This window comes from Microcaecilia unicolor, chromosome 6 (genome assembly GCF_901765095.1).
Source record: "Microcaecilia unicolor chromosome 6, aMicUni1.1, whole genome shotgun sequence".
NCBI classification, from domain to species: domain Eukaryota; kingdom Metazoa; phylum Chordata; class Amphibia; order Gymnophiona; family Siphonopidae; genus Microcaecilia; species Microcaecilia unicolor.
In genome coordinates, this window is record NC_044036.1 from 9,828,088 (window position 1) to 9,839,089 (window position 11,002).

Genomic DNA, 11,002 nt, shown 5'->3' on the forward strand with positions numbered 1-11,002 from the left:
ACCCTAACATGGTTCAATGCTGCTTCTTCAGGCTTAGAACGATCTTTTCTGTCTGGAATTTATTCGTTCAACCTGCACTCCGTGTACTTGTTCATTCTGTGGTAACGAGTCACTTAGACTACTGTAACGGCACACGTGCCTCTGATATTAGAAGACCACAAATCGTACAGAATACAGCCATAAAATAGTTGTACAATTCGAAAAGATATGTCCACGTGGCTCTTGTACTCCATCTACACCACTGGTGACCTGTCTTATGTAGGATTACTTACACCTGTTCACGAGGTGCATTTCTCTGGCAACCCACTTTATTTATCATGACTACTTATTTCATACACTCCGAATAGGTCCCCATGATCCTCGCAGTAGAACTGGGTCTCAGTCCCCAGCTTTCGTATCATCTGTCTTGATACTGTGAGAAGCTAGATTTTCAGTGTCACAGGACCTACCCTCTGGAATGACCCACCACTTCTTCACCCCCAATTGGAAGGCTCCTTCCAAATATTTAAGGAAGACCTGAAGATGTTTCTCTTTCGGGATGCTTATGGCACATTTCTACTTTTCGCCTGACACCTCATGGAGCTGATGAAGGTGTCGCTCCACAGTTCTGGACCACATCTCTTCCCCTCTACACTCCTGATGTAGCTTCTTTTCCTCCTTCCTCGCTACCTATAGAATATAATTTTGCAACTGCTCAGAATGATCTTTCAAAAGACTGGTATATCAAATATTGATTAAACTCGGGGTACAATTTCCATGAGACCCAGCGATTATATTTGTTTAACAAGTTACTGAAGGCTCTTCATGTTTCACAGCGTTGTTTGTTAATTGTATCTTTGGCTATGGCACATTTTATGCTTGCTTGCTATTGGAAGTCGGAGAGGATTCCTTCTCCCATAATGTGGTCGGGGAAATCGAGAGCTGACTGGATGGGTAAGTGGGAGAAGACTTGAGCCTTGCGTTTAGTGAAATGGATGGAGGGTGTGGACCTAGACATTTTCACTTTGAGATTTACTGTACTGGAGGCTTTTGGATGGCTTTTAGTGATTAAGGGATGTTCTGTCGTTGATATAAATGGTGTGGGTGTGAGTGTGTTGGGGGGGTGGGGGCCTTGGTTGGATTGCTTTACCACTGCTTCCAATGGTTTGACTAAAACTATAGCTAAAACATAAAATACTATTAAAACAAAGGTTGTTGGTTAGTTTTCCTCTAAGTTTTATGTATCCACTAGTTTACACCAAATCTCTGCTCAAGGCCCACCTCTTCAACGTCGCCTTCGGCACCTAACCTCTACACCTCTACCCAGGAAATCTAGACTGCCCAACTTGACATTTCGTTCTTTAGATTGTAAGCTCCTTTGAGCAGGGACCGTCCTTCTTTGTTTATTTTGTACAGTGCTGCGTAACCCTAGTAGCGCTCTAGAAATGTTAAGTAGTAGTAGTAGTAGTGTTGACTATAAGTTATGATTTCATATGCTGTTGGCTTTGTTAAGAAGCTTTGCAGTGTATTATGAGTGTGATGCTTTCAATAAAAAGAATTTTTATTAAAAAAAAAAAAAAATTGAAACTTGAAACTTCTCTCGGAACAAGGCCGATAGCTAGAAAGAAAGATGGCCGCCATCTAGTCAATGTGTGGAAAATAGAAACAGAATAAGCTTAGAGGAAAAAATGTCATGTCATGGGGGAGTAGACAATGGTAGACCAAGAAGAAACAAACAAAGGCCAAGGTGATAACTTGAGGAATAAATTTTGAGCATCTGAATGATTCTGTCTTTGTTTTATTTCTTTATTGAGCATTTGGTGTACTGTAATAAACACAGGAACTTGCTACCACTGTGGTATTTATGAACGCCAACGAAAATAAACCAGTCTACTAGAGGTAAGTGAAAACTGACACTGTTCGTCCTTTATAATGTAGAATTTATAAGGACACGATGTCCAACAACGCAATGACATTCATGGTTTACAAACAGAAACCAAACCCAGGTCAAGAGAGAATCAAAAAATTGCTACACATCTGCACTGTCAGAGGCCTCACTGGGAGAACTATAGGCATGGCAAAGCCCAAGCGATTCAGAAAGAAGTGACACAGCGCAGAATGTGGAAAGGCAGAACAACAGCACAGGCAGGGCTGGGGCAGATGGATGTGAATGCTAAGCTGCGATAGAAAGAAAGCAAAAGATCAGACAGAAAAGGTGGCTGAGGGGAGATATGATAGAGGTCTATAAGATGAGTGGAATGGAACGGGTCGATGTGGAGCGTCTGTTTACGCTTTCCAAAAATACTAGGACAAGGGGGCATGCGATGAAGCTGCAGTGTGGTAAATTTAAAACGAATCGGAGGAAACTTTTCTTCACGTAATGCGTAGTTAAAACTCTGGAATTCGCTGCCGGAAAGGCGATTAACTTAGCGGACTTCAAAAAAGGGTTGGACGGCTTCCTGGAGGTTAAAACCATAGAATGTTATTGAATGGACGAGGGAATAATACAGTATTTCTAGGATGGGCGGGACGAATTGCTCGTTCTTTTGGCCGCTGTCAGTGACAGGGTGCTGGGCTCGATGGACCCTTGGTCTGTCCCAGCATGGCGATGCTTATGTAAAGCAGGGCTCAGGTAAAAGGGAGCGAAAGGCAGGGGCTGAGATCTCCCACATAGACCTCTATTAGTGGATATGGGAGCACAGCACAGTACAAGCAGGACAGACTTACACTGCTACTTCTAACAACTGGACAGGGCCAGCTCAAGGTGGAGCCCATCACAGAGAATGATGGGCAGGTGCTGGAAACTCTGGCACTGTATAAAACAGCGCCGGAAAATACCACCCTTCCAGCGCTGAAGAAGGACTTCCCAATGCTCAACTCTAATTTATTTATTTGTTGCATTTGTACCCCACATTTTCCCACCTATTTGCAGGCTCAATGTGGCTTCCATAGTACCATCAAAGGCGTTTGCCCAGTCGACGGTTAACAAATACAAAGTTGTATAGTGATCGTATGAGGATATAAATGGAGGGTCGGAATGGATGAAGATTGCGTGTTGTCCTGTTCGATCATAGTCATGCTGTGTTGGAAGGTGAAGAGGGTTAGGTGGCACTGTTAGCGCTGAGCATTGGGAAGCAAGGGGGGAGGGGGGGAACGTGCCCAGCACAATTGTCAGGAGGCTGCCGTGCTTGCATGGGTCTCATGAGTCGATGGCAAAACCCAGGACTGCAGCAAGGAAATTCTTGCCAAGATGTGCAGCTGCAGCAAAGACATTGTGCAGTCTTAGGAAAGTTCTAGTTTCAAGAAGTTTCAAAAGTGGATCGTTTTAAAAGCGTTCTAAAAATCTAGATACATCACATCAACCAGCTGACCTTTAGCCACATGTTTATTTACGCCTTCAAAGAAATTAAGTAAATTGGTGAGGCAAGACTTCCCTTGGCTGAACCCATGCTGACTCTGTCCCATTAAACCATGTTTATCTACGTGTTCGGTCATTTTATTCTTTATAATAGTTTCCACTACTTTCCATGGCACTGAAGTCAGGCTTACTAGTCTGTAATTTCTATGATCACCCCTGGAACCCTTTTTAAAACTTAGTATTACTTTGGCCACCCTCCAATCTTCAGGTACTATGGACCATTTTAACGACAAGTTACAGATCACTAACGGGAAGGCAGAAGAACTAGAGGACATGAAATGCGGTTGAAGGGGGGGAAGACTCAAGAAAAACATCAGGAAGTATTTTTTCACGGAGAGAGTGGTGGATACTTGGAATGCTCTGCCGCGGGAGGTGGTGGAGATGAAAATGGTAACGGAATTCAAAAATGCGTGGGATAAACATAAAGGAATCCTGTTCAGAAGGAAGGGATCCTCAGAAGTTTAGTAGAGATTGGGTGGCAGCACCGGTGGTTGGGATGCGGGGCTAGTGATTGGGAGGTGGGGCTAGTACTGGGCAGACTTCTACGGTCTGTGCCCTGAAAATGGTAGATACAAATCAAGGTCAGGTACATATAAAGTAGCGCATATGAGTTTATCTTGTTGGGCAGACTGGATGGACTCTAGAGGTCTTTTTCTGCCGTCACCTACTATGTTTTTTTTCAGATGTCTATTGGCTTGACTTTCTCTCTCCCCTCACCTCACTCCAGTTTGCTCCGCCAGTAAGAGGGAGGGCCTTGCCGGCAGGGGCCTCAAAACTGTAGCTGGCGAAGGCTCTGCGGAGGGAAGGGCACCCTCCTTAGCTGCGCTGTTTGCTGTGCATTTGAGGGAATAGCATCCTGTTCTTCAGCGCATGTGTTGCTTCCCTATGAGCGTAAAGCGCTTGCAAATGTGGACGCAGGTCTGGCGCTAATGGGACTCTAGTACCCGCATTTGCTTCCGAGCATCTGCCCCTGAGAGCTGCTGCAGCAGGCAATGAGTGAAACCTAATGCAGAGGAAATTAGAACGCCAGAGTGATAAAGCCCATTCTGTCTGCTCTGTAGATGTTTATGCAGAGCTTCTGATTTTAGGTTTTAACTGATAAGCACTGATAAAACATCCTCTAAGCAGTAAATAAATTCATTAAATCAGATGCTTATTGGATAAATACCAGATAGGCATAACCCCTCCCTGGCTTGTTTTCTATTTTCCTTTCAAGTTTTGAGTCTTTTTTTACGCTGGCAACTCCTAAGTGACATATTTGATTCCAGCAATTGTACCCTAGCACAAAAACACTGATAAAGGCTGATTTTTTTTTACTCTCATTTCCCTCTAATTAGCTGGAAAATAAACATGCAGGAAGCCCTAATTCTGCATCTGTATAAGCAGGGATTTTTTTTTTTTTGAGGGGGTACTGAGTACAGCACCTTTTCCTTTATCTGCTAAAATTGACTGATGGTCCCCAAGTTTTAATGACAGAGCTCAGGCTCTACACACCAATTCTGCCTTGTCACAGATTCTGTGACTGGTTGCAGGAGGCCTGACTATTGTGGGGTGGGTCTCTCAGTGATCACCCTACCCCTGAAGGGTGGCCTGGCATTTGAGTACCGGCACCTTTTTCACTAGAAAAAACGCACCGTGTATAAGTCCCTGGTACGACCGCACCTCGAGTAATGTGGCAATTCTGCTCATCCCATCTCAGAAAGGACACAGTGCAACTAGAAAATGTTCAGAGAAGGGCAAGTAAAATAATGAAGGGGATGGATCACCCCCCCCCCCCTTATGAAGAGAAACTAAACAGGTTAGGACTTTTCAGCTTTTAAAAGAGAGGGGGGGGGGGTATGATATAAATTTATACCATGCTTACATGGGTAGAAGTATTAAAATTGTTTAACCATTGAACAACATTAGAACAAGAAGTCACTCCGTGAAACTAAGCACCAGAAGACAAAAAACTTGTGGAAAATATTTTTTTTTTCATTAGTGCACAGTTAAGCTGCGGACCTGTTTGCCAGGGGTAGGAAAATTCCTAGTTTACTTGAATATAACTCACTTTGATCTGCTACTGAAACAGGTGTGAGCGAAATTCAAATACATACAAGATAGTGTAGAGTAACATAGCATGCTGCACAAGAGGGTTGGACAAGTTCCTGGAAGAAAAGTCCATCAAAAATCATTAGCCAGGCAGACTTGGGAGATCCACTGGTTTTATTCCTGGAAACGAACCGTGAGAAACAGATCTGCTTATCTGAGGATCTGCGGATACTTGGGATCTGGACTTTTACTCAGCATGGCCTCTCTTACCCCTCCCCCCTTGTTTACTAAAACTTAGCTCCAGTGACCTGCAGTAGGGCCCATTTTATTCCTATGGGCCCTGCTGCAGATAACTCCAACCAAGTTTTAGTAAATAACCCCCTTAGGCTGATATGTTTTTGAAAGACAAGATCCGGGAGAAACAGATACCAACTTCTGTTTTACCTCCAGTAAACTGGTAGAGCACAGTGTGAATGAAGAGAGGGCCCCCTGTTTTAGAAAACCCCTGAAACTCTGAGTTTTAAAGACGATCTGCTTAATTCTGTATCTGTAACAGTCTCTCTAAAAGACACAGCTGGCATTTGAGGCCACTCTTTCCAGCTTCCCCTCACCTGCCACATCCTTCTGGAGTGGGAAACACTTCCTCAATTCAATGGAGATTGAACTAGTCTCTGACAGCCTTTTCCATGCTGAAGTTACATTCCCTTAATATAAGAGCCAGCTGGTCCCCTTGATCCCACCTTCCCTATAATGACTGTGACTCAGCTTATTAAAAGACACTGAGGCATATTTTCAAAGCACTTAGCCTTCCAAAGTTCCAAGTGCTTTGAAAATACGCCTCTCTCCCCACTCCCATCTCCCACAATAAAGCCTGGCTCCTCCTTTTCTGCCAGCCCGGGAAGTCGTCCGGCTAAAGCGTCCACAGTTGTCCGGATCCGCACACACTCACTCCTCGTTCAGCTGCAACACGGTACTTTCAGGTTGCCTGCAAGATTCCTGCTAAGAACTGGGCATCACTTTTAATCGTCTGTGGGAGGAGGGGAAGCAGAGCTATTTACTGTTAATAAACAGCCTGCCAAAAGGCAAAAAAAAAAAAAAAAAACAACCCACCTTGACTAACCAAACATACGAAAGCCAAGGGGCAATTTTGACAGCGCTTAAGTTTACCCGCTGAGCACCCTGAGAATACATTGAAACATTTCCTTTCCACCACTTTGATTTTTTTTTCTTCTCCAGAAATTGTTCATTTAAAACACAATATAAACCAGAGAGGAAAAATTCATAGACCGGTTAAAAATAAACTCCATTAAGATCGCTCCTGTTAGGTCCCCCCCCCCCCCCCCCCCAATTAAATTTCAGCCCAAACGTTGAAACAGGCTGCCCTAACTCCTCAGCTCCCACCTGTATAAAAATGTAGGTTAAAGCAGGGCACTGCTGTGCTGATCGTTATCAGCACCCCTCCCCCACCCCACCCCGCCGTAAATGAAATGCCAGCACGTCAGGGACAGCTGAAGGGTGCGTTGAACAAACGTGTTTTCCACGACGGTCTCATGGCCTTAAGTTAAAACAAATGAATAAAAAAAATTCGTCTCTTTAGCCGGCGATATTAAAAATCAACTCGAATACTTTTTTTTACAGTTTATTTAGCTCGTTTACAGACCACAAAAAAAACAAAAACAGATAAAATAACATTTGCTGTGAAGGTTGTACAGAGAAAGCCTCGCTACCCAGAGCCTTAATATTTACAAAATTATTGCACATCTCGCCGCTCCCTTTCTCTACTTTTAAACTGCAAAAAAAGAATTATTTTACATTTTTCATTTACAAATTGGCTTTTCAGAGCACTGTATAGGATGCCTATACAACAGTAAGGGTTTTAGTTTTCTTTTTTACAAAAGAAAATTTCAAGTATAAACAGAAGCACATGAAGGCGATCATTCATACTTTTTTTTTAAAAAACTTTTTCATATAAAATATTACAACTGTTGGAAAATACAGTTCCGAAAGTACCTGGTTTTGTGTAAGATCCCTTTTGAAAGGAAGGAGTATTTTTTTTTTTGTTTTTATAAAGAAAGAAACGGAACAACAATGCTTCAGTTTAAACATTGGTAAAGGCTGAAGACTGGTATAAACGTTAAACATTTGACCTTAAAAAAATGGCAGCTTTTAGTTAAAAACGTTATTATTCCAGAAATACTAACAAAAGTATATTTTATATAAATATAGGTGTATGGGATATTTTTGCAGTCTTTTGCCAGTAAAAGATTATTCTATTCAGCAATTGGCAGTTTCAGAATTGGAGGCTTAAAATCATCTCTAACACTGACTCTAGGGTCCTGCCCCACCCACGAACCTGATTTTTAAAATGTAAAATAGTCGTAGATTTTTAAAATCATACATATGTTGCTGTGGAAAATGCATCTGCTGAGGGGATTTTAACTTTTCTTAAATACTGACTTTTACCTTTATACATATCTTTATATACATAAATTAGTAGCTAAGTTTTTTTTTTAATCCAATACGAAAATACTACATCTTGTCATAAATAGAATTGTCTTATGATATTTTTATAGAGATTTTCAAGGTTGTACATCTGTAGTCGTGGTGGCTTCCATTACATGTGTCTCTTCATGTGCAGTGCCAGATGGTCAGACCTGGAGAAAGCCCTCTCACACAGGTGGCACTGAAAGGGCCTGTGGCCAGTGTGCTTGCGGTAGTGGCGAGTCAGTTCATCGGATCTGGCAAACTTCCAGCCACAGCCTTCCCAGTTGCAGTGGTAGGGCTTCTCACCTACAGCAAAGGAAAAGAGAAAAAGGTTGTTATATTTAGGATAGTTACAAATATCAAATCCGATCGTTTCCGGACCAAGTAAACACACGGCACAGATAACCTTTGCGGGCTAGAAGATTTATTACATGACTGATAGCTTTAAAGTCTCTCCAGTTTCTTCCTGCTGAAACATGTAATTAAAAGTGACTTAAGCTTCAGCCTGCATCATCATTACCTCGTTTTAAAAGTGGGTTAGCCAATGGCTCTGGTGTCTGACGCAATACGCGCGGCCAGCTGAGTTGCGCGCTTACCTGTGTGCGTGCGCATGTGCGCCTTCAGGTGGGAACTCTTGGTATAGGTTTTGCCGCAGCCCGGGTACTCGCAGTTGTGGGTGGCCGTCCGTTTTCTGGCCCACGATCTTCGGCCCCGTTTGGGTTTGCAGTCTTCAGGGGCGGCCATGGCAGGGAAATAATCCAGCAGAGGCGAGGAAGGGGGGGTCAGCACCATGCCGTGCTGCACCTTCTGATACAAGCCAAACTGTCCGTGGAACTGCGCCTGTGCTTGGTTGGCAAAATGGGGCGGGTAGGGGGCAGAGATTTGGTAGTGGGGCGGCATGGCCATATGGCAGTGCATCTCGGGCATTAGGTGACAGTCCTGGGGTCCCATGTCCTCTGTGGCTGCTGGGGGGCTCACTCGATGGTGGGGGAAAGGGTGGTTGGGGTGAAGTTGGGCGTGCATGTGGGCCATGCTAGGTTTCTGTTCTATCATGGGCCCCATGCAGTCAGACGCCCCCATCATGCAAGGCTGCTCGGGGGGCTCCTTTTTTATTTTATGTCCTAGGTGATGCAAATGCTCCATCGGCAGAGGTCGCTGCACCGGCTCTGCCATGCCTGGCACCCTGAGTTCTGTGTACTCTCGCCTGTGCATGGCACTCTTCAGGCTATAGTCGGGTGGCATGTCCATGCTGGGCACATCCGGAGTCAGCAGCTCAGCCATATAACTGTGGTTTGGGCTTCCAGTAAAGCTGCCCACTCCGTACTTGCTGGGGGTGGCATAGGAGCCGTCGCTGTCATACGTGTTGCTGGTGCAGCTCTCCGGCGTCTCCGGAAGAGGGTAGGTGCCAGCGTGGGCCGAGTTGTTCCCGGGATGCGAGCTGGTGATGTGGGACAGAATAAAATCCAAGTCCACGAACTTGCCCAGGTCATCTTCCTCCTTTTTTATGGCCGATCCCTCCATCATGGCAAATCGCATGTCCCCGGCGGCTCTCAGCTCTGGATTCCCGACCATCCTCTGTTCAAAAGAGAAGCAGACACGAGTCGTTGAAGTTTACTACTACTACTACTACTTAACATTTCTAGAGCGCTACTAGGGTTACGCAGCGCTGTACAATTTAACAAAGAAGGACGGTCCCTGCTCAGATGAGCTTACAATCTAAAGGACAAAATGTCAAGTTGGTGTAGTCTAGATTTCTGAGTATAGGTGTGGTGGTTAGGTGCCAAATGTAACGAAATGTCGTTAGGAGGAGAGAGAGAGAGAGATTTAATGCCTGAGCAGAGACAATAGAAAGGAAAGCTTCCCAGGTTTCTTTTCAGGCTGCCCATTTGTAACCAAACATTTGCTCAGTGTGAGGATAGATTATCGGCTGGAAACCAGTCGGACTAGTTGCTCTCTCCACTGTCTGATGAGTCGCTCATGAATAGGTCATAACAAAGAGAGCGCCTCAAACAATCTCTCAGCCCTTTAATACGTGTCTCTTTTAACCGGTTTCCGTCTGATCAAGCCCCGTAACACAAAATCCCAAACTATTTCCCCACCCCTGTCTGTTCAATTTAGATGGTAAGCTCTGTTGAGCAGGGACTGTCTTTTCGGGTTAATTTGTACAGCGCTGCGTAAGTCTAGTAGCGCTATAGAAATGTTTAATAGTAGTATTCTGGAAACTCACTGTTGTCTGGCAAATAGATTGAACGACTAATCACGCATTTACTACTACTACGTATTTCTATTAGACGTAAAGAAAAAAAACAAAAAGTCTGAATAACCGCGACAGTCACTAGGGGGGGGGGGGGGGGCGTTGAATTTGCCCAGATTAACTATTTGTACAATATTTTACCCCAACCAAATCTCATCTACTATAGGCGCTTCTGAGAAAATAACTAAACGCCTTGTTCTGAAGTCCGTATAAACTCTTAGCAAATCATCTGGAGACCTGTTACCAGAGCATAATAACCCCCACCCCAAACGTAACTTTCCAAAACTTACCTTCAATATTTCGATTTGCTTTTCTTCCACAGGTAAAATATTGGCGAAGGAAGAAATGGAAGGCAGGATGGCTTCATCCACAGCCACAGTCATCCTGGAGTCCCTCCTCCAACAAAAGGGCTTTTTCACCAGGGACAACTGGGAACTGATCTAGCCGAAAAAGCCAACCTTCACTTTGTACTCCAGTCTCCTGCGCCCCAACACACAAAACTTCCTTGGTCAACTTTTTTGTCAACAAGTCCCGAGCCTACGGGAACCGCAAGCTTGTTAATCTCCCCACTACGCTCCTATTGGCTTAGCGGCTCTATTCATATTTATGAGGCTCCTTTTCTGATTGGCTGCCAAGGTTAAGCTGTTTGCACATAACTCATAAAAACCAATTACTGAGCTCCGCCCCCCCTCGACATTCTCAATCCTCCTCGCCGCTGATTGGCTAAGGAGACTCCAGGTTTGTAGCGAGAAATAAACCGTGGAATAATACAGATAATCCTCCCTCCCCCCTCCTCCATGCACACTTGCTTAGACGTATAAATGTATCTATGTCAT

The 11,002-nt window shown here is 44.3% G+C and overlaps 1 protein-coding gene across 1 annotated transcript; it reads right to left on the reverse strand.

The window, feature by feature from the left end:
* Nucleotides 1-7,388: 7,388 nt before the first annotated feature.
* On the reverse strand, nt 7,389-10,741 carry LOC115472666 (Krueppel-like factor 2). Its single transcript, XM_030207005.1, has 3 exons — nt 10,457-10,741; nt 8,509-9,487; nt 7,389-8,218 (listed from the first exon to the last, which is right to left on the reverse strand). The coding sequence occupies exons 1-3, from the start codon at nt 10,547-10,549 to the stop codon at nt 8,043-8,045; spliced, it is 1,248 nt and encodes a 415-aa protein (XP_030062865.1). The 5' UTR covers nt 10,550-10,741; the 3' UTR covers nt 7,389-8,042.
* Between the last annotated feature and the right edge of the window lie 261 nt (nt 10,742-11,002).